Genomic DNA, 24,049 nt, shown 5'->3' on the forward strand with positions numbered 1-24,049 from the left:
GACAAGCTGCCTTAGTCACAACCCTACGGGGGAGTGTGGACAGGTCGTAGCAACATTTAAACAACCCATGATGGTGAAGTAGGTGAGACGCAGACATGTCATATGATTTTTTTTTATTTTTTCCAGCTTCCCCAAACCATTTTTAATCAGTTTTCATTGGCATTTTATGGACACTCCTCGGGCGTGCAGCATTTGAGCATGCTCAGTAAGGGGACAGTACATGCGCACTATGTGGGGCTTTAGGGCACCGAACAACTCTGTATATCATATCTGTATATCATAAGTGTGTTTAGCTTACATTATCTTTACAATAATACTCCCACAACAACCCATTTTCCTGACATCCCTCCAGGTGGCCTCCAGGGAACTAAAAGACACAGCTCTGCTCCTCTGAACGACCTTCCACGGGCCCGGACAACCCAAAAATCTGCAACCCCTGTATGGCTGCATGTGTCTAAGACATAATATTTCCACTTTCACCTGCAAGAGGACTTCCTCGGGTGCTAAGTTCAGACAAATCTGGCACGGTGTAATAGATGCAAAAAGGGTAAAAGTAAAATCTTCCATAACACAACCCTAAATGATTATTTAAACAAATTAAGCTTATGCTGAATAATTAAGAAGTTTGAGAGAATACCTTTTAGGTTCAAGTATTTAAGGGCAATAAATAACTCACCATTTTGACATACGGCTTCATTTCCCAGGCTTCAAGGTTTGTGTTATCAATAATGACGGGAGACCTGCCGTCGCACAAGGCATCTCTTGCTTAAATTAAAATAAACAAGTACAGTAAGAAAAGACATTAAAATGAATACATAGTTTTCTTTAACCTGGAAGAGCATTTCCAGAGACAGTACCTCTGCTGTGGTTCCACTCATGCGCCGCTCCAAGAAGTTGTGGGTCGTAGCGGTAGTTGTTTTTTTGAGCAAAGTAATCGTCTGTGCTCAGAATGATCCCACTGGGACCACTGGAGAGCAGCTCTCTGAAAAATGTATTTAAAAATGAAGTTACTTTTAATGACAAAACCCCTGAAGTTGGCATGAAAATATGTCATTCTACCTGGCCATTGTTGATTTCCCAGATCCTGGTAATCCTCTCATTAAAATCAGCACCAGGAGAGGCCTGTGAGCATCGCTGTGGGGTGGGGAGGAATGCCGTCGTTCCCACTCTTCGTTTTCTGAATCATACGTTGACCACTCTTGCCTATTCTCATCAACTTCTGGATGTGAGCGATAACAGTCTAAATGAAATCCTTGGGAGGGATGGGGGCAAACATTGGGAGGTGGAACGTTGGAAAAGGGAGGGAAATGAAGCTTGTTTGGATGGTGGCTCATCATATACGGACCATCTGAGGTAAGGCTGACGTAGGACGGGTTATTTGACCGATGAAAGGCTTCTGGTTGTTTGGTGTGATCGGGGAAAGGTGGCCTGTGAGACATGGGGAGATGACGTGGGGCGTCTGGTGGGTGAGGGTAATGCCACAGATTTTGGTCAGTGGAGGAAACGCCTCTCATCTCTGGCCTCTCTCTTGACCGCTGGTACGGTTCATTTCCATACCAGTGAAGTCTGGGTTTTTGTGAGTGTCGGCTGTTCTTCAGGTAGCCATCCATTTCTGTAGAATCTGTGGAGTTAACGTGTTTTTCTTGAGACTCCTTGAAGGTGGGTACTTCAGGAGGGATTTTTGCCTGACTTCCAGCCTCTCCATCAGGTACATCCGTCTTCTCCAGCTCCTTATAAAACTCATTCAGAGAGTCTTCAATATCACACTTGGCTGTAGATGATGGAGGAGGAAATGCTGGACCAATGAAGGCGGTGCTGGTGAATCCTACCTCCTTCAACACCCGGCTCCTCGCGTCTGTATCCGGACAACTGCTGTCATTGGTTCGCTTAGGGGGGTCCGTGGTGGAAACTTCAGTCTCAGACATCTGGGTGACATTAAAATAAAACAAACGCAATTATTCTAAAACGAAACAATTTAAAACCAAATGTATTTACATTTGTTTAGTTTCTGTTGGTATAAGTTACTCCAAAAAGACACTAAATGCTTGGAAATAAGCTAATATCGAAACTGAAAATTTGTCTTTTAATGACCGAAGTGACACAGAAAGCAACTACAAATATTACAAAATAGACATTTTAATGTTTGGAGAACTTACTGTAAATATTCAAAATGGATAAATGTAAAAAAGCACAGTTTTAATTATAAACGCGGCATGCAGCGGCAACAGTTCAGGTCATTTCTGTTTACGGAAATGACGTTTCTTCTTCGTTTTGAGAGCGCCACTTACAGGTTGGGCTCGTGCGCCACCCGCAGGACACTCGAAGTAGTACAACTTGCCTGAAATGATTTGAATAATAATAATGTAAACAAAGTAAGCTCTCAGAAAAAATATAACTATATGTATCATTTTTTAATGCAAAGTAAACAAACAAAAATAATTTAAATTTAGAAGTGTCTTGAAACCACTATTAGTTATTTCATAAAGTCAGAGATTTTGAGTCGTTTAACTAGTCATACCAAAAGGGGGCTAAAGATCATCAGTGTCACCTACATGTTGAAATCATAGAATAGAATAGATCTCCTATACAATCAATGACTGAAATCCAGTCATGAGCTGAAATAGAAACATGTTAAAAGCAGGGGGAGGTTGGGAAATGTAATTTCTTGGCAAGGCTCAGGACAGCAGCAGGACACAATGTAGTTAAACTGCAAGATTTATCTCTCACAAAGATTTGATATAATATTCCATGTTAGACACATGCTTTAAAATAAAAATAAGACAAAATAAATAAATATCCAAAAGGGAGTGAGAAGTAGAAGCGTTATAAATCATCACCCCTAAACCAAACTACTGAACCCACTATCTGTTATAGTCCTGCTCCCTCTCTAATAAGTAGACTTTCAATTTCAGATACCCATATACACATAGATAAATATACACTTAGAATTTAACATACATGGAACATTTGATACTCATTTGGTGAAAATAAACACTCATTTGGTTCCATTTAAATCCAATTCCCTAACACACTCAACTGGATCCCTGCTCTATTTGTTTTGTGAATGCACATATTTATCATTAATTGCATTTTAAATTTATTTTATACCTTTATATTCGAGCAGGCGTTCAGATATACAAAATTCTTTGTGTGCCTTGTGTAAAATTAATTTCCCTTTTCTCTGAAATCTGTTTCATTTTTATCATCCATTTTGTGCTGAAATTGATTTGAGGAAAAAAATAAATGACAGAAATTACAGCTGACAGATGCACAACTGCTGCTTTTAGAAATGCAAACCAGTTTCAACACTTTAATGCATCAAATCTTCAGATAAAACAACAGATGCATAAACATCAGTCTTTATATTTACAGTTTGTACAGTTTTATACATACATTTAAAAGCAGTTTCTAAATCCTGAGAACCTACATTAAGTCACTTGATACCCAGTGCCTGAGTATCAATCATAACCAGTTCTTCATCATTCACCCACTCATCTTCAACCACTGAGGGCTTTACAGTTTGGATCTTTTCAGTTTTGAACTGACTGGGGGGTCCAGACCTCCGAGGAGGGTTGAAGGTTTTTTTAACACATGGAGATGAAACAGAGCCCAGAACTGAGAGAGGTGGAGGAGAGGGGATGCGAGACAGATAGTCCAGAGCTCTTCTTCTTTTCAGGATTTTAGGGTCTTTTTTCGACAAAGGAGTTTCTGCTTGAGGGTTTTTACTGACAGGAGTGAAGGATGCCGGTTTCTGAAATGTAATCTGAATGAAAAGCAAAAAAAAAATAAATAAATAAAACATGAATGATGTTAATTAGTGCAGTAGTTTGGTAGTCCAGCAAGAACAAAGTCAAACTTGCCTTTGATTCGTCCTTTTTGTCAGATGATGAAGGCAGAGTTTGGAGCTTCACAGCCATCGGAGAGACCAAACCGAGGCCGCCAGATTTGATCAAATGAGATAGTTTCTCTTCAGCGTTTCCATGAAAGTTCTCGTCACGCTGCAAACATTAAAAAACAGAAAAATATTAACAGTTCATCTTAAACTTCTACAAGAGCACGAATCTATGGAGAGAAAATAGACTCACATCAATCAGTGCATTTGTAATTCTTGATTTTGTGCAACTATGAATTTGTGCGTGTTTAATTCTTGATTTGTGCGTTTAACTTTGTATTTAGCATTCATAATTCCTGATCTTTCTGTAACTTTGGATCTGTGTGCTTGTAATAGTTGATTTGTGCGTTAAACTTTGGATTTGTGCATTTGTAATTCTTGATTTGTGCACTTAACTTTGGATTTGTGAATTCGTAATTCTTGATTTGTGCACTTTAGTTTGGATTTGTGCAGTCCTAATTCTTCATTTTGTTTAACTTTGGATTTGTACGTTTGTAATTCTTGATTTGTGTACTTAACTTTGAATTTGCGCATGGGTAATTCTTCAGTTTTGTGTAACTTTGAATTTGGATGTACGTAATTTTGGATTTGTGCACTTAACTGTGGATTTATGTTCGTAATTCTTGATTTGTAACTCATACAACACATTTTGTGTAGAAGAACAAGAATTACAAAATAAAAAAAATGCAAAATACAATTTATACACACAACTTAAAATTAAAACAGCTTGAAATTAACTAAACACAGAAATCTTTAAAGATTTCAATTGAATCGCTTGTTAAGCACACACAAAACATTTAAGTACAAATCTGATGTGAGATTCTTTTCTCGTCTACAAGAGTCATGTGTAAATGATGCGTTTAAATGTTGCTAGAATGCTGGGTCATCAGAGTTTTCCAATCAGCTTCTTTGAACTCAGATTGTGAAAAATATGTGGTAAAATTTGGAAAAAAGTATGAAAACGTCAAGTTTTCACCTGATATTATGAAGCGGTTGAAAAGAAAACTGATGACCCAGCATTCTAGCAGCATTTAAACGCATCACTTACACATGAATCTTGTAGACATGAAGAGTCTCACCTCAGAGCTGCGTGAAAATGCATTTGTGTAACAAGCAATTTGAGTGTAATTTTTAAAGATGTGTGTAGTTAATTTCAAGTTTTTGTAATTGTGTCCATGTGTAAATTATATTTAATATTTTTTTTAATTTTGCAATTTTTGTACTTTTGCACAAAATGTGTCCTATGTTACAAATCAAGAAGAGTGAGTCTATTTTCTTTCCATAGAAGTCCTCTGATTTTCCTCATCAGAGGATTTTAGACAAAAGTTACAACATTTTCTCCACAAAGTCCTCACAGATGTGATATTCTGTGAGGATTGGAGCGCAGAAAGTTCAGAAAGTTTGTGTCGTTTAACAACCATACCTGAATCCGATTCTTCAGGTGGCTGAGGGATTCCTGCAGGTGAGCTTCTTTGGGGTTTGTGGAGAAGACGGTCAGGTCTCCAGCGTACACAACAGGAGTGGGGAACATGGACTGACCTCTGAGCTGGAGGTTGCTCAGCGCCAACAGGACGCGCGGTTTGACCACGTCCTCCAGGCCGGTTTGAGACAAGCTGCTGAAGCAGCGAATTTTCACCAAGTTCAGCTTCCCGTCGGCCAAATAAAACGCAGGAGAGGAACCTGATTTCAGAACCAAAAATTATTATCCAGTAAGTACACATCAAAAAAGTCTTAAGTCAAGCACCAACCGTGTCCATCGATGACGCTGACGACGTATCCCGACAGATCCACCTCTCCACATAGAGGTCGGAAATCTGGATTCTGAAGACTCTCAAAGTCTGTGGAGACTCTTGGTTGGAAACGTTCTGACATCCATTCCTGTGAAGTCTGTGCAGTTAAGTTAAAAATAGATATTTTTAATGTTCATATATACTGTATTCCATTTGTGTAGTAAGCCGTTTGCTTCAGTACCTGCAGAACCTGGAACTGGGTTTTCTTGGTTCCGGTGAGCTGAACACTTTCATGGCTGCTTCTCTTCTTTCCTTCTGCAGCAGCGAGGTTGTAAACTTTGAATCGACCACCTTCCTTCAATAGAGACTCGACGTCTGAGGAGGGCCGCCAGAGACTCAGCTGGTAAACTATAGGAGCAAAAAACAGAATGTACCGCAGCAGTGCTGAACGATGAACATAAATAAAAATAAACATACCGCAGCTGGGTGGGCCCAAAGAGTCAGCAACGCTGAGTCTCCACACCGGAGTCACATCTCTCTTTGGACATTTGATTTCTTGGTCTTCTTCCTCCAAAGCTCGGCGATATCGGTCCTGCAGCTCGGCCTGCTTCCTCTCCATCAGTGAGCGCTTGTAGGCTTGAAGAGTCTGCAGCTGTTGTTCACTTAAATGAGCCTATGGCACAGAAATAGTCCATTATAAAAATATATTTTTATGAGAAATAAAGGCAACAAACGGGAAAGTGAAGGTCACCTCCAGGTAAGCGGGGTCATCTCCCACGGCTGCATGCAGCTCCTCACCATCCTGCAAGTTTGCAACGTCCAGATTCTGCTTTCGTCGTTGAGATTTGGTTTTCTCTAAAGAAGAAAAACGTTTGTAAAGGTTCTTCAACTTCAGGTTGGACTTGAATCGCACTCCAATCATCTTTAGATCTATTTTGACAGGATTTCAAGTGGTCTTTTAATTAGGATTAGAGCGTTGAACGTTAACGCGTTGACACACACGATTAATCAAAAAGAATTTAACACGTTAACGCAAATTATACATCACAAAGAAACAGTCTTCTGCTTTGCCTCGGTGGTTCAGAATTTTTTTTAAGGTTTGTGATTAATTAGTTGCATTTCTTTAAGCGATTCATTTTTTTAGGCAAAATCAAAAAAACTTTCTGCAGTTCCTTAGAAATTTACTTCAAAGTTCCCCTCCAAATTGCTGAGAGTCTTCTGTTTACATGATCTCCCACTAGCTAACAGCCCCTCACAACCCAAACCTAAATATAGAAGTGCAACAAAATGGAGAGCAATATCAGAGTTATCCAATTACATACAGACATTATTGGATCAATTTGTCTGCAAGCTTTTGCATTATAATGGCGTGGAACAGCGATCTTGTAGCTTCTACTTCACACTTACAAGCTTTTTCAAATTCTTCTGCCTCTGTTCCTGATTCACGACAATTACAATAAAAAACACTCAGAAATGTTATTTGAAGCTTAATTTTCTTTATAAATATCCTCCATCATGAGAACAATTCTAACATAACACAATGAAAAACATAATTTTTATCGGAGTGCGTTATTAAAACATTAAAATACAAACCTTTCTCCTCGTTTTCGAATTCGGTTTGGACTTTAGCGAACAGCACTTCCATTGCTTTGTGCTTCACTTCACTAAAGCGTCTGGCCTCTCTCTCTTCTGCTCGGGTCGTCCGGAACACGACGCCTCCGTCTGCTTTCCTCTCCATCCACTGGAAAATGGAACTCAAACTTATTCAAAGGGATTTTGCTTTTAGCTCTCATTACCAAAACATGCATATCAACGATGTCTAACCTGTATGGGGTAGCTTCTCAGTACAACAACGTCAGCACATCCTACCGGCCCTCCACGGCTGAACAGAGAAGCGATTGGAAGCAGGAACGGTCGAGGATCTTTGTGGAATCCCAGTTTGGTGTCCCATCGAGCCCTTCTGGTGCTGTTGGCGCAAATCTGAACACAACAAAGTTCTTCTTATGTGGTTGTTTTGTGAATCATTTCACAACTTCAAGCAGGCCTCATAAAGTACCTTCAACATGAGCGACTCGGGTGCTTCCAGAGGGGGACAAGCATCCTGCGACCCCACCAGCTGGGCTCCATGGATGATCAGTTTACCTCCAACAGGCAGGAGGCCCTTGTTCAGCATGGCAGTCAACGGCTGGTCCAGCTGGGCTTTGAGAGCGTACCATCCATCTGTCAGCCAAACCACTGCAGATGCTGGATCAGAACTTTCTGGAGTCCTGGAGCCGCTCGCTCCGCCTCCTTTGGAGACGATCCCACAAACGCAGAGGACGAGCGTTTTGGCCGCTGTGTCGTCCTTCTCCGTGATCTTCCTGAGAGCGGGCCGGCGACTGTGGTCGACCTCTACGTCATATCTATCAAAAACCAAAGCTTTAAATGGTTAAAGGTGAAGTCACAAAAGAGATTATGAATGACAGTTTTCAGTTAAAACTCGAGAAAAAGAAAATTTAACTCAAAGATCAAAAAGATTATGATCCATCAATAACTATGAGGATTATTCATGTAGAAAATACAGTTTTAACCAACAATTAACAACAAGCTTGACTAATCTTAACATAAAATAACGTTTTTGTTTCCACCTCATGAATAAAAATGCTACAATCAGTTCAATAAAAGCTCAAAGAATGGACTATGAGTGCAAGGGGTGAAAAACAACTACAGATCTGATCATCTGATCGGAAATCGGGGCAAAGTTTCAGACTTAATCAAAAGCAGATGTATCTCGATCAGAGATTGGACATGTATTTTATTCTTATTATTATTAGAGCTTTATTCTTCAAGGTTATCATTATAGATAATTATTCTACTAGAAGTCTGCACATCCTGAACGAATCATAACATTTTAGTGCCTTAAAGTGGAGCAGAATAAGGCACTAGTTTAACTAATAACTCTTAATAAATGTTTAAAAATGACAGCAAGTGTCTCTTGTGTTTTATCTTAATTTAAACAGTGACCTACAAAGGCATTTCAACAGAAAACAAGATTGGGTTTGGGTTACTTTTTAATGAGAATGGCTGAATAAAAAGGCCCAATCTGAATTCTTCCCTTCTGACTTTTGTTGTAGCATGACCTTTTTAAAGTTGTAAACCGCTGTTACGTATATTTAAGCGCTGGAAGCTCTGCGCTAACGCTAGCGGACTGGCGATTATTGTGACATCATCAAACGAAAGTGTTGTCCGAGTTATGAGACACTATTTTTCATAACTCTCCGTTTGGAGGCTAAATGAAGGGGAAGGGAGAAGGGAAGAATTGGGATTGGGTCAGAGTGAGACGGCTACCAAGGGACCGTCTACAAAGTGCAATGTTAGGGAAAACATCCACAAAAAAAACCCAATATTGTCTCAAAAACAATCAAAACACTAATTGTTTAAACAAATATGAGCTACTTATGAATAATCATCATCATCATCATATTCATGCTGCAACAAATATTGTAAAAGAAAGACTTTAAGAGTTTTTAGGAATCTTTAATGGGGAAATGAATCGCATCTGATCAAAAATGTTCAACAGTTCTGAAGATACTTAAGCTACAGTCACTAAACTTTCTCACTTGACTTTCATCTATTTTTACTAGTTAATTTTAAACTATTATTCCAAGTTAATAGTTGTAGCGTTTTTGCCTGATTGTTCAAGCTACTTCTCAAACGTGCTCAGTTTCAGTGTTTTTTTTAACTAAAAAAAAGGCTTAAATCTGGATTTGTTGATTAAATTTTTTTTTTTTTATGTTTTAAAACTGAATCGCGACTCAATATTAGCAGATACTCAAAATCAAATGACTCAGAATCAAATGGGGGGCAAAAAATGATCAAGGTGTCCTTAGAAACAACACAATGAGGTCCAATTTTCCATAAATACATCAACATGAAGCTTTCTATCACTAACCTGTACTTCAGCTGCAGCAGAACCTGCTCTGGAGTGAGACAGATGCCGCCCATCGCTTCTGGAAAGGATTTTTCCATGGAGGCCTGCTTCCAGACGATCCATCTGTAGTGATTGTATCCCCACGCTTCAGTGATCAGTTTAGGATCCACACCGGGAGTGTCACACAAAGCTCTAAGGCAAAAACAAACAAACATTCAGATTGGAATGACCAGACTGAGATTTAGTGTTACCATAACATCTGGATACCGAAAGAATTCCTCTTTTCCCGCTGTCCCGTCTTTGGTGGGAATCAACCAGCCTCCGTCTGCTAGCTTAACCCCACCTTCGTCAATGAAAGTGTCTCGTTTGAAGAAGTGCAGCAAACGGAAGCGAAAAGACTCGGCAGTTTCGCTTGTGATCCCTGAAACGTGTGCGTGGACGCCACGTCTGTAAAGCTGCAGAAGAAGCAGATGGATGAGGTGAGCTGAACTAACAGCTACATGAAGCTCAGCCGACATTAAAGCCTCACCTGTTCTGGAGGGCATCTTGTTGGGAGTTTCCCGTTCACTGCAGCTTTTAACGGGATCTTTGCCACGCCTGAGGTTTTGGTCAGAAACAGGCTGCCTTGAAGAGGCCGAATGTTCTGCCGCTTCTTCTTCCGGATCCGCATGTCCTGCATGTCCCGCGCGAGCTCGGAGTTCAGAAAAACCTGATGCTCGTCTTTCATAAAACAAAAAAAAAATCATTAGTTTTGTTAATATATGTCATCGAATGAGGTTAAGTCAAAACAAGTAACATACCTTTAGAAAATGCTTGATCAGGATGAGACATAAAACGGACCGATCCACCGTTGACATCAACGTTTGGATTTTTCGTATCATTAGAGTGAGTGTTGACAGTAGAAATGACATTGCTGGGTTCTTGGGCGTTTTTAGAGGAGGGAACATAAGCGCTGCTGTTAGATTCTGTTACAGGAGAAAGCTTGTTTGTATTCTGGTCTGTTTTCCCCTGTAAGACAGTTCTTTGTTTTTTGAACGGTGGAGCAAACACAGGCGTTCTCGTGGTTAGTTGAGGCACCGACGTCTTGCTGGTTTCAGAGTTGGCATTTTTATAAAACGGAGGAATAAACGGGCTCATTTTGGAACCAGCTGATCTGCTGTTGTCTGGTGTTGAATGTTGTACTGTTGTTGTTGTTTTGGTTTTTCCGTTGCTGTTCAAATAAAGCAGAAATTAGACAAAGAAGTTAAAATTTTCAGCCAGTTTTAAGATCATTTGAATTCTGATTTATAACCGTATGTACAAAGAAAATGAACGTGTCTAGACTAGCAAACATACATGCAAACAGTAAATAGTCCAAGAACGAGCCAAAATAATAAACCAGAATGTAGCACTTGAAAATGTTAGCAATCATACACCGTCATTGTTGTTCTGTTATTATTAAACAGAACATTTTGTGTCAGCAAACTATGCCAGAAAAAAAAACACAGACCAAACTATCATCCTCTTCACATGGTAAGAAATGGATAGGAAGCAACAAGAGGTGATCCGGCACCTGAATCACCTCTGACTTGATTCGACTGTCCAGTTCCCCATTGTGCCAAGTTGAGATGTCTTTTTGCGAACCATGTTGTTTGCTTTATAGGTATTTCCATTCCTATTCAAGTACCACATTTAATCTAAAATTTTTAGCCATTTTCTCATAAATTTACACTTTCCTATTTTCCTGCTCTGATGGGCAGGAGCTAATTAGCATTAGCTAGCAGAGGTTAAATGATCAGTTCCATATGACAACTCAATCAAGAAATGCAATGTTTTTTTAGTAACAGGAAGTCAGTGCGTCTGTGAGAAAAAAATGTATTTCATGCTTCAAAAGGGACCAATTTAGTTTTACAAAACTGGACAACTAGATATGAAAATTGAAACTGAAACAAAGGAATTACCTGTGAGGCTTTGTGATGTTTGGATAAAGACTTGTACTGTACTTGAAAACTCCTCTGTCCTTCATTAAACCTGAAAAGCAAAAACAAAATAAACCAATTTCAACCACTTAGGCTTAAAATAAATGACAAGAAGAAGATTAAAACCTGGTACCTATTCTGGTACCTATTTTAAGGTTCAGCATAGTTTCTTCGTTAAGTTCAGACTAACACATTGAGCCTGAGCTGGAAAGTTTCCATTTCAGAAAGGTTGACTGAAGTGAGCTGAACCTACTCCGACTCAACAACACCACATCAGTGAGGCTCCCATATCAGGATTCAGTACAACAAAAGATGCTAATGTTTCTTCACTGAATATGAGCACATTTGTCAACATCAACATAAATGAAATTTATGTAGACAGATGTTGAAGCCTAAAAGAAAAATCTACATTTGTTTTAAAAAAGATTATGCATGCTATTATTTAATTTAAATCAAGTCTAAAAGCTTTAAATGGAGAAGGATGAAAAATATAATGTGAGGAGACATTTGACTTTAAAATGAATAATGAATGCTGATCTGATTCAGTCTGCAACAGGCGGCTCTGTAACCCCTCCATTGTGGCTCTGTGGTTAAACAAAAATAAAGGGTTTTATTTTACAACGTAACTGTAAAATTAAAAGCAAGTAAATAAAAAAACTAAAGTGAACTAATTCAGACTTTATTTCAACTCATTTGATTTTTGTGTACCATGAAGCACCGAAAATCTTTGGAGAGGTTAGGAAGTACAACTAGAATTTGTACTTTTTGGGGACTGGATTATGAGGAAGATTTTCCATTTTTTTTAACAAATTGAAGGATTATAAGTGTGCACTATGCTTAGAAAAATAAATATAGGGTCACTTATTTGGTCTGATTTAAATTTGGCTAAATAGATTTACAAAATCTTGGTCAAATTGTAAAATAAACCTTTTTCCGTTTTTATCACTGCTGACATTACATTACATTTGCTATGTTGAGATAATCCTATGTGAAAAAAAACATCTATTATTTTGAAACTAAAAAAAACATAAAAACAAATCAGTGTCTTATTTTTCCAAAGGGTAATAATGAGACATGCACTACTTAGTTTTAATTTGGGATGGCTTTCGAAAAGTGAAAAATTGTTCTGGTAGTCTTGGGATAAATCGCAATATATATTGTATCTTGATACACGTATCGGGATGTGTATTGTATCGCCAGACTCTTGACAATACACAGCCCTAGAGGTGACTAACCCTCAAACTTTTACTCCCCAAAGAGGAGAAAAAGCTTGCACTAGTGTTAATTTTGGACCCTTCAAAAATAAAAGTCTATCGTGATAGACTCATTTCCTGTCGATATTTATCACGATAAATATCGTTTATTGCTCAGCCCTAAATATAATCTAATGGTCACATTTTCAATGCAAGTGACTTACCAAGAGGACAGCTTTTCACAGGCTGGAGTCCAGAGTCGTTTGAACCATCGTTAGTCTGGTTAAATTCTTCCAGTAATTGTCTTTTTAGAGGAGGCTGACCTACATCAAAAAATGTAACAAATGGTAAGTAATGTGCCAAATAAAGTTTATGAAAATCTGAAAATATTGAAATGTTTTCCTTTGCTCAAAGAATTCAATGTTAGTGCTTCAAGAACAATAAACTGGAGTTTCTAAAAACTCCTAAAATTGTTAAAACATTGAGAGAAACTGTTCTAATCCAAAAAAATGAAATTTATATCATATGTAAAGGTACTTACCAGTTGGATCTGGATCTCCCATCAATCTTTTCCTTTGTCTTTTTTCTTCCGCGTCAGACCCAGTGGTGGCTTGTGGGTAATCTAGCCTTAGTGCAGTTTGTGCAGCAGGACAGAAGCTTTGGCCAGCCAGATCTTCATCTTCCAGCAAAGCCTTTGTGCAGTCCAACGCCTCCTGGGCCAGAAGCCTGTGCTGGGTTTCAGTGCAGCCAGTCAGATTCAGGGACGGAAACATCAGAGCTGAGGACTCCTCAGCTTTTGTGTTTTCAGGTCTCTTGTAGTCCATCACCTGTGAGGTTTCTAGTTTGTAGTTTTCACTTTGGACAACAGTCTCTGATGGAGCCAAATTGGTAAGATCTACATCTGAACTAACATCTTTTGCATTATTTAGATCCAATTTTTTGATGTTAGAGTGACACTTATCAGCAACTTTAGTGTCTGTTTTTGTTCTTCCTGCAGCTGTAAAGCCCCAAAGCTGAGCATCTTCTTGTTTCTGTTCCACCCTCTTAGTGTCTGTAAAATCAGAGACATCGGCTCTGATGTCACTGAAAAGACTTTTCGCCTTCTGTAAGGCCTCCGATGAGAAAGTCACAGCTTTTCCACTTGCTGCGAAAAACCCACTGGAACCAGAGACTGGAATCTTACAGAGAGGAGATGAAACATTTGCGACTTCTTCACCTTCGCCCAGCAGGGTTTTTGCTCTTTTAAGGGCTTCGTCTGAAACTACAACTGTGCTTCCACTGGCTGTCTGAAACCCTACATTTCTGCTCTCAGTCCATCCATTTGCAGGGGCATTCACTGCTATTATTTGATCATGTTTGGAAATATTATCCTTCAGCCCGGTAGCTTTACTCAAAACTGATGATGTTTCACTGCTGGGGTCTGTCCCTTCTGTAGCTTTTGAAACGGAATCATCCAAGTCTTTAAAGAGATGTTTTGCCTTTAATAAGTTTGTTTTTGACACGTGAACTTTTGTTCCACCTGCAGTTTGGAAGCCAAAATGTATTCTTTCTTTGATGTCTTGATTTTGTTCAGTCGTCCCTCTGAAGGGGAGGACGTTGGCATTGGATTGCAGTGGTGTTGGGAGTGTTTTATCCTCAAGTGCTTCACACCCGTTAAACATGGATTTTGCCTTTCTGAGAGCTTCAGATGAGAAAGTGACGGCCTTTCCATTTGCAGTCTGAAATCCAACATTTTGAAATGATAACAGGTCATTTTGTAGAATCTTTGTGTTCTCAGAAGATCCATCTTCAGGTTCAGAAAAGTTGAGAGTTGTCCTTTGATTTGGATTAGATCTTACTTCCTCATTGCCCCCCTCCTTAAGAGGATTTTTACACTCCCAGTCTTTTGTTAGTACTCCATTTTCTGCGTTCACATCAACGTTTTTCAATAACACATCTGCCTCTTGCATTTCCTTGTCTGAAACTAAATCATCAAAGTCTTTAAAGAGATGTTTTGCCTTTAATAAGTTTGTCTTTGACACGTGAACTTTTGCTCCACCTGCCGTTTGGAAGCCAAAATGTATTCTTTCCTTGTTATCAACCAAGTCTTGCAGGACTGTGGCCTTGGATTGGAGAGTGTTATCCTCAGGTGCTTCACACTCATTAAACACTGATTTTGCTTTTCTGAGAGCTTCAGCTGAGAAAGTGACGGCTTTTCCATTTGCCATCTGAAATCCAGCATTCTGAAATGATGGCGGGTCTTCAGGACATCCAGGTTGAGAAAAGCTGATAGTCGGTTTTTGATCTGGATTAGATTTTATTTTCTCATAAACAGGAAGTTGACACTCCTGATCTTTTGGTAATACTGTGTTTTCAGCATCTACGTGGTTTTCCAAGAACACATCTGACTCTTGCATCTCCTTATCTGAAACCAAATCAAAGTCCTTCAAACTATGGTTTGATTTTAAAAGATTTTCCTCAAACTCATTGGCTTTATTTGTAGTTGTGAAACCAGAACACATTTTCTCCACGTTATTTGGTCCTTCTTTTAGTTTGTTTCCACATGGATTAACTGCATTCAAGCTAATGTTGCTGCACACCTTAGCTTTCTGTAGAGCATGAGATTTATCATTTTCTGACTCAATACTTGGAATCCTTGAATGAGGTGGTATAACTCTGTTTCTTTCTTTGACTCCTTCATTTTCACTGAACATTGTCTGAGCTTTCTTCAGAGCTGCAGACGACACAATAAGTTCTTTACCAGCAGCCGTCTGAAATCCACATATTCTGGGCTGATCGGTGTGATTTGATGAACTCCAGTCCTCCTGCAATTGTCCTTTTCCATCTTCAGGTGAGTGGGTTTCTTTCAAAAGGTATTCAGAGTTTTTCGTTTCATCGGCTGACACAAAAGCTTTTTTCCCAGCAGCAGAACAGCTCTCATTAGAGTCAATAGTCTTTGAAGCCGAGCACAGCATGGAAAGATCTGGCTTTGAAGCAGAAAATGAGTTTCTATGAAAAGGAGCGACATTGGTCTCTACTTTCAGAATTCCCTGGTGTGGCTCTATTGTATCACACGGCAGCAGATCAGCATTCTCAGTCACAGAGCATCCATCGATGCGTCGCTTGGGGATGTCGAAGTTGTCATATTTTGATAGGTGTTCCCTACGTTTGACGTTTTCTGGCAAATGTTTAATAAACTCAGATTTATTGTCCGTGACATCACAGTCTTTGAAAATGTCCTTTGCGTGGTGCATGTTTTTGGCTTGAACACAGATGTTCTTTCCATTAGCCATGAAGAAACCAGTTTGGCACATATTGGGATCATTCTTTTTACTCTCTGAGCTTTTAGTGTCGTCACCGCTTATACTTTTTGTTGGTTTTTTGAAAGAAGCCAACTCTTCAAAACAATTCCCGGCTCTTATAGAGCAACTGTCCTCGTTGATAGCAAATTTCAGATTCTTTTTGCATCCATCCATGCTGCTTTTTTGTTTGGTGTTGGAACCAATTTCCACGCGTTTGTTGCCTGACGACTTCCGATTTGTCGGAAACTCCTCCAAATCTGCAAACAAAGACTTAGCTTTGCTTAGGCACTTGTCTGAAACTCTTAAAACTTTTCCTCCAGCAGTTTTAAAAGCAACACTAGACACGTTTTGTGGTGAGCTAGCGCGTACTGTTTTTCGTGGATCATCTGAAGCCTCGTCTTCAGAGCTGTGCTTTGAGGAGTAAGTTGCGTTTTCATTTCTCGCGCATTGTAATGAATCTGAACTAAAACTATCATCAAAATCTATGCCAGCAAGTAAATCGGGGTCCAGTTCTCTGTCAGCTTTTTGTGGTGAGGTGGCATTGTTTTGCTGCTTCGTTTTTAGAATTTTGACGGGTGTCAGTTCAAACTGGCTGTCGGTTTTTTCCAGGAGGGAACAAAGTTCAGTCACATCGTCTGTTTGAGACGCTGTTAGCTGAGGGGTGATGCCACCAAATGTTTCTGTTATTGAAGTTTGACTTGGCTTTGAGGAAAACGTTGAAGTGTTCCCAGCTTCCTTACTTGTGCTTTTATTCATAGTGTCATAACCAGATGTGGTGGGCAGATTATAAAAAGCTGTTTCACTCTCAGTCTCTTTAAATATCAGTTTGGCTTTCTCCAGGCTGGCAGAGGAAATGCGTATCCCTTTATTTGAAGCAGTTTTGAATCCTAATGAATGCACAACAAGAGGAGAAGTTGATGTTTCCTTTGTCTGTTTCTGATCATTTAATGGAATGCTGGGAATATCATCAGCTCCTTGAGCACTGCTGGGTTTCTGGACGGTGATATCTGTGGACATCACAGGTTCCAGGTCCTTCTCTTCTTTGGATGTGTGTGCACTGATCAGCTCCATTTCAGCTTCAGGATTAAAATGCATCGTTTTAGGAAATGCTTTTGTTGATGGAATATCAGTTTCTGTTTGGAGATCTGATTTAAAATCTGTAGATGTTCGACTAAGGCCAGTATTTTCCAAGAAAGATGATCCAGTGATATTAGTGGAGTTTGCAACAGCGGAATGAAAGCCGCTGTCATTTACAGGAACCCCACTAGTGGGAAACTTTGGATTAGAGATACTCTTATTAGGATGATGCTGAGGGTTGACTTCTGCTTTCTGCTTTGCTTTTTTCATAGCTAGGAGACAAGCTGACGGCGAGAAGTGATCTCGAGAAGCCGTTCGACCAGAGTCGGGCATTTGGCTAAAATCTTGAGCAAAATCTCTACAAAGTTGCGACATGTCAATATCTTGGATTTTAGCTTTTACTGTGCCAACCAAATTTTCTCCAAGAGGTTGACCTTGTTTATGTCCTTCAGTCTTCTCAGCGTTGCTGCAGTCTGAGCTTCCCAGCTGTTCGATGCACAATTCCTCTGAAAGAAACCACAAAAAACAAAAAAATTAGCTACTATAAGAAAGGTTTTTGTCTCAGTTGTGCATTTATAAAGGCAGAAAAATATGTTACCAGAATATGGAATTTCTATAGATGAGTCCACTCTCATAGGATCAAGCTCTGCAATCCCAACTGTATCAAAAAGTCTCGTTTTGCTCTGAAATTCAACGTTTTGAATGTCCTTTGAAGGTCCTGAGAGGCGACTTGAATTATGCAGCTGCTCTGGTACAATAATGCCACCCGCTGAACAAGATGGGATATCGGATAAACTCAGCGGCGACCACTGGCTCATCCCAGTATGTCCAGTTTTTGTGTATGAAGACAGAGTACATCCATCACGTTCTTCGTCAGACGTGGCTTTGCTTGTTGACAAGTCATCTTTTGAGCTGCAGACGTTCTCTTTTGCTTGAAGGATTTGTTTTCGTTTATTCCTCTCAGGCTTCACTTTTCTCAGAGCTGAGCTACTATTAGCGAAGAAAATGGAAAGTGCGTCTTCAGCGCCATCAAGAACATCCACTACTGAGCTTCGAACTTCTTCATCTTCAATGGTGTCTGGAACTTTCTGTTGCCAAACACACTCTTCATGGTTTGAGAAAGTCTGAGGGCCGTCGGGAACTTTGGGGGAGATTGGACCTGAAATTACAGAAAGACAATGAGTTTAATAGTTTGCCATCTGGGCTTAAGAAATCAAAAATAAATTAAACAAGATAAAAAAAAAAGTGTAAAAATTATGTACTGAGGGGTTTTAACAGCCTTAAAAGCATCTACTGTATTATCCTTCTTTGCGAATTTCACCTATTGTTGGTTGTTTTTGGACCGTAACCCCGACGATAAAAGAGGAAACACTATACTAGTACAAATCACTAAAAAAGTGTTATTACCTTGAAAAGCAACTGGATCACAACTTTTGGAAGCTTCGTTTGCAGATGTCTTTGAAAGAGAAGGGAATAGTTTTCGGACAAACTAGGAGAAAAAAGAAAAAGAAAGTTTCACAGGAATAATTTAAACTGTTCTTACAGATCTTGGGTTATATGTAAAAACATGACTTTTTATGATTTTTGCACAAACTCTAACATGGCAATGAAATGTTTTTGTTTTTTAAATACCCACTCCAATAGTCTTTTTGGTGATTTTAACATGATGGAGGACATATATAAAATAACTTAAAAATGGGTTTCTGCAGATTTCTTTATATAAATTACGTTGGGAACAATTTTACATCAGAGAAAATTACAGTCGGAGTAAGACTTTAAATTTGGGTTGCTTGATCAGAGTTGAAAGTACTCACAACAACATTTCCGTCTGCAGGGACATTCGTTGAACAAGGTTTATTATCTGGTATAGCTAAAACAAAAACAAGAATAACACAACAATCTATTAAATAACAGATTTAGCAGATTTTTTAGCTGAAATTCTCCTTTAGTTTTGTCGTTTACTTACGCAAAATCAAGGTGGACGGAACTGCTGGTGGTGTATTCAAAGAACTGGTCCATGAAATGTCCGGGTTCATTTGTGCACCAAGGCTTTCAGAGATATGTTTGGCATAGCTGATCTGTGTCATAAAAAAACAACAACAACAAAAAGAAAACAAATGACGCAAAGAAGAAGCACAAAAAAAAAAACACTTCCTAAAGAAACATAAGTAACAGATTTAGGATGCTTACTGTAGATTGATTTGGTGTAGCAAGTAAATCTGAAGAAATAAGATAACAAATGACATTCTTAAATATTGATCACATACATATTCATCAAGTTCAAGCAAAGAGTGATGGTAAACTGACCAAAACTGTCGTCGCCTTGAGGCTGAAAAACGTCACATTTTTCACTAGAGACATTGAAAGGAGAGAAAAAAGAACATTTAAATAGTAAACAACCAAAACATAGGTGCTGCAGTGATGGTTACAACAGGAAAATATATTGAATATTAGACATGGACTTTAACAAGAACCAGATTTCATTTTTAAATTGCAGTCAATGAGATTTTCTCAAGGCCAAACACATTAGGGCTGATATTCACAAGCGTTTTAAAATAATTCATGCATGTAAAATAATAAATATAATTAAAAACAGAACAAAAGTTCAAAGGGTAAATAATTAAAGTGATTTATTTATCAGAAAGTTACACTCACCCCTGTATTGTAAGTTGAAACAAACAAGGACTTTGGGTTTTAATCCAAGGCAATGCTCCCTTTTCTAATCCAAAAAGAGAAAAAAACTGTTGTAAAATCTTGAAATTCATGAGTTCCAAACATGTCAATATGTTTCCAACTTAATAAGCTTAATTTGTTTGAACAAAATTAATTTTATTATAATATCATCTTTTGTAGAAGCATTCTGAGTGCTCTTTCAAATAGGATTAGCCAAAAAACCTGTGTTGTTTAATTGGACATAGTATTTGCCATGAGAAATTGAGGTGTCACTACTTCCCATCATCCATTTGTTTACACTCTCTCCCACTAACCTAACATTACTGCTGCAACAAAAATAGCCAGAAATATTGGAGCTATTCAGCCATACAGCTTTGAGCCGAAAGCCAGCTTGGATGAAGAAAACGAAGATGTGCATGGATCTATTTGTCTACATACATCAGTTTGGAATGAAGTAACGAGTAACTACCTCCCATTTCAAGTCCTACGTCACACCCACAAGCTTTTTCCACAACAATTTGAATAAAAAAAAACAATTTTAGATTAAATTTTTCAATTTTCAAGTGAAAAATGCCACAATAACATGCTAAAAACATCATAAATGCGATTTTCATCAGAGTGGGTCTTTAAAGCCAAACTAATCATCTGTCAAGTCTTACCTTGAGCTAATGTAAATGACTGCTCATCCTCAGTTTGAGGTGACACCACTCGGCTGTGTCGGAAAACTTTTGGGGTTGAGAAGAATTGACTTTCCACTGCAGGTTTTTCTAAACTCCCCTTAGAGTTTCCTTCTTGATTAGCACAAAGATCCTCTTGATCAGAAAGACTTCCATCAATCACAGATGCTTGTGATGTCAGCACCTCAAACCAGTTCGGGTCAAGAGGTCCCAGCTCTAAAACAAGTGCTAGAAAATAGTACACACAATAAAATAGGTGATGCTTTTGTTGATTTTAGTTAATTTTTCCAGTCTGAAAAAACAATTTGCGATTTAATAATATCAGTTTAGTGGGTACTTTTTCTGGATATAGTTTTTAAATGTATTTCTTACCTTTCCAAACATCATCCTTAAAAATATTATACATGTTTGTGAGGGGCAAGTCCATTCCAGGCGACCCAAACAACGGCTGTTTATGGCCCACCTGAGAACGCAACAAGCTCTCAATAGCTGTTTATAGATACAAAACGTTTAAAATCGACTAATTATGAAGCTCACACACGTATCTAAGAAATATTAGCCTAGAAAACTAATGATAAACTATATAAAAAAGCATGTTATTTGCTTTAAGTGGTACATTTAATGTTTGAATCGTACAGACGTTTAGCCAAAAGCTAGCTGTCAGGCGAAATAACACTTTGCTAGTAACTACAAAAAAAAGAAGAAGACACGAAACAAAAAGTGATTCGTTTTAAGACTAGGACTCACCAGGACGAAGTCTAAGAATGAAGGCAGGCATGTCGAGAGAAAACTTCTAATATAGCATGCACGAAAAGCTAAAGAAAACTTTGAACGTGGGAAAACACAGGCAGTTAAAAACTAGCCGCTATGGACTCACGGGAAAACAAATCTAGCGCGCGCCGCATTCCGGAAGTCAATGTGACTTCAAAATAAGAGCTGTGTCACAGCAATGATGAGTATGATAGATCAGTTGTCCCCTACCCCCGGGACTCGGACCGGTATCGGTACGTGGGACAGTTGGTACGACTAATACAGCCAATTAAAACTTTGAAAGTTAAAAACACAGGCAGTTAAAAGCCGGCCGTCACGGACCCCAAGGGAAAACAAATGAGCACTTCCGGTATTTTCCGGAAGTTACAACGTGACTGAATGGCTTCAAAATAAGTGAACCCAAAACAAGTGTTGCTATGAGTACTAAAATCTAACTTTTAATGTTTATACCCCCCTCCCCCAATTAGCTATTTAACAATTAATAATGGATCAGAGAATTTAACCAATATCATTTTACCCCACGAATTTTAAAACTTTTTTTTAAATAGTTTATCAGGCTTCAGGTAAGGACAGGGTAGGTATAAGTATCTAGATTTAACTTTAACCTGCTTAAATACCTTTTCTTTTGCTATCAAACTTTATTTTTTTTATTTGCTAAAATACTGAATATATTTCTTAGAAGCTATTAAAATGTATTCATTTTCACATTTTTGGACATAACAGTCTTTGCTTTAAAAAAAAAATAATAATTTTGGTATTTTTCTACTTGTTTCACAATTTTTACAAGCAGAATCCCACCAAGTTGTCTTAATTAACCCCAACTTTACATAAAGAGAATTCACAACAAAAATAGTATCTTTTTTTGTTAACAAATTTATTGAGAGCCATTAAGTGTACAGGTCACAAAAATACAGTACAAGGCAGAGATATTTACAAGGCTACAGCTTTTGAAGCTTGACATTTATGTTTACTCATTCAGCATGAAACTTAGTTAATGTCATAAACATACAATCTTAGAACTCTGAGCAAAATTCTAATATATACAAGTCATCAAATAAAATAGTTTATTTATTTAAAGGTTCCTATTTTTTCATAGTACACAGATTTTCCAAGCATGGCAAGTGTAACAGGTCAAAAAGATATTTGTCTTCTACAAATCTAGTTTGATAAAAGCATGTTTTCTCTTTAAATATAAATAATTTTTCTGTCTGCAAAGTTGCTCTGTTAATAGGTACTGTAAAAATATTGTAAGTAACAGATAACCCACAGAGCAGCATGGAGGGTTTTATTTTCCTTTCTTCTTAATATTTATTTATTTTTATATTACAGTAGTTTTTTTGCATTCTGTCAAAGTAAAACATCAACCACTCACACAAATCAGAGTCAAATACGCCAATATTGTGATTAATTTCAAACACCCAAGAGCATTCACAACTCAGAGGCTCCCTCACAAAACAGCACACATCAGTTTATCCAGTTTTATTTCCTTGTATTCTATTCTTACAGTGTTTTTAATCCTGTGATATTCAAATACATTCGTTCCGCAGACAAAAAAAGTCTTCCACTTTAGTGAAGAATTGCACGTTTTCCCTATATATATTTAAAACATGAAATCCAATGAAAAATCTCCTAACTTTGGTATCATTGTTAAATGTTACAGTTGTCCTCAGTAGCAAGGCGGTTGCTTTGTGACTGCTTCTATTGGTAGTGCAAGAAAAGCTCATCTTTGTCAGCTATTTAAGAGAAATGTATTGCTGCATTTCTGACAATCTAACTGTCAGACATTCTCTAAAAGGAACATGTATTTATTCCCAGAGAGAGCACAGATTGATTTCAAAATAAAAGTGAAAGCAGCTGCCGTAAACGTAAAGAAAGAAAACAGGGTGGATTACAGTTTTCTGTTTCCACTGTTCCCAGGTTACAGAGTTGATCCTGAAATCCTGGAGTCTGGAAGGAAAGCTGTGATGGCGCTGTAGCCCTGGGCTCGACGGATCATGTCACGTGTCTCTCCGTTAAGCTCCATCAGCTTGGCAGAAATCTCCGTGAGGTCCTGCTTGGATCCCACCAGAGCAAACGTTCCTGTCTGACCTAAAGTTTGATGTCGGAAATAGATGTTCAGCAGCGTTTGGACCTCATCCTCAGAATGTGCGCCGAAGATGTCGTTGGGCCATGTTGTTCTGAAAAGAAAAAAAAAGAAAGGGTAAGGATATGTGTGTTGGGAGTATTCTTTTTTTGGTTTAAAAAATGTTTGTTCTAATTCTTCTCTGTAACAGCAAACTGCTTATGTTGCCATTGGATCTTGTTTGATGTTTGGTGGACTGGATGATTAAAGAGTTATGCCACAGTCACAAATACAACTGACAATACACAACGGGGAGGCACTGGCAGAATCTTCACAATTAGATGCTGCCATCCAATTTTTCTGAAAATGGTTAGCATGATCATAAATGCAGATGGAGGCAGTCCGGCCGCCCAGTAGACTGGGGCAATGTTCCCTGCGAGCTTGGGCAATCGAGCACATTCTCAGTGTGCAACACACAAAATAAATACCTATTCCTACTACTTAGATTCCTGTTTATAGCCTACTATTTACATAAAAAACAAAGTTACAAAGTCAAATTCATTAGAGATGTGGCGTTCACGGAAAAATTGATCGGATCATTGTCATGAACAAATGGACTTGCGGTCGGCTGAGAATCGTTCTTTATTTCCTTTTTCTTAAAACCTCATAAATAAAATGCGACTGCCGCTGTCCGATTACAAGTGCCACCCAGCAGGTTCCTGCCGAATCTCCTGTAAAACTGGCATTTAGGTCACTGCGCTGTGGCATTTTCGTAAATGTGACAATAGCTTCAGTCAATTCCTGCCACCTGTCACTGGACCGCCA

General features: G+C 38.5%; 3 protein-coding genes across 10 annotated transcripts in view; all 3 read right to left on the reverse strand.

The window, feature by feature from the left end:
* n4bp2l2 (NEDD4 binding protein 2-like 2) overlaps window positions 1-2,299 on the reverse strand; it is a gene marked incomplete in the record, with an annotated part of 3,263 nt that extends 964 nt beyond the window's left edge. The window contains 4 exon segments of the mRNA XM_024277341.2: window positions 677-765; window positions 858-982; window positions 1,060-1,925; window positions 2,157-2,299. Of these exon segments, the coding sequence (XP_024133109.1) occupies window positions 677-765; window positions 858-982; window positions 1,060-1,925 (1,080 nt within the window).
* Window positions 2,300-3,281: 982 nt separating this feature from the next.
* brca2 (BRCA2 DNA repair associated) lies at window positions 3,282-21,450 on the reverse strand. Its single transcript, XM_024277340.2, has 27 exons — window positions 21,139-21,450; window positions 20,764-20,854; window positions 20,374-20,619; window positions 19,697-19,760; window positions 19,349-19,392; window positions 19,232-19,260; window positions 19,008-19,119; window positions 18,856-18,911; window positions 18,449-18,530; window positions 17,640-18,200; window positions 13,225-17,547; window positions 12,908-13,006; window positions 11,473-11,542; window positions 10,333-10,742; window positions 10,062-10,252; window positions 9,800-9,987; window positions 9,554-9,724; window positions 7,679-8,024; window positions 7,447-7,602; window positions 7,216-7,363; window positions 6,374-6,477; window positions 6,100-6,295; window positions 5,864-6,030; window positions 5,641-5,779; window positions 5,316-5,572; window positions 3,861-3,998; window positions 3,282-3,763 (listed from the first exon to the last, which is right to left on the reverse strand). Exons 2-27 carry the CDS (start codon window positions 20,816-20,818, stop codon window positions 3,434-3,436), a joined length of 8,682 nt encoding a protein of 2,893 aa, XP_024133108.1. The 5' UTR covers window positions 20,819-20,854; window positions 21,139-21,450; the 3' UTR covers window positions 3,282-3,433.
* Window positions 21,451-22,017: 567 nt separating this feature from the next.
* The window catches only part of frya (furry homolog a (Drosophila)), a 59,055-nt gene continuing 57,023 nt past the window's right edge, over window positions 22,018-24,049 (reverse strand). For all 8 annotated transcript variants that reach the window (XM_024277336.2, XM_024277330.2, XM_024277332.2 and 5 more), the window contains one exon: window positions 22,018-23,339. In XM_024277336.2, coding sequence (XP_024133104.1) covers window positions 23,081-23,339 — 259 coding nt within the window. In that variant the 3' untranslated portion in view covers window positions 22,018-23,080. The remainder of the gene's footprint in view (window positions 23,340-24,049) is intronic.

This window comes from Oryzias melastigma, linkage group LG13 (genome assembly GCF_002922805.2).
Source record: "Oryzias melastigma strain HK-1 linkage group LG13, ASM292280v2, whole genome shotgun sequence".
NCBI classification, from domain to species: domain Eukaryota; kingdom Metazoa; phylum Chordata; class Actinopteri; order Beloniformes; family Adrianichthyidae; genus Oryzias; species Oryzias melastigma.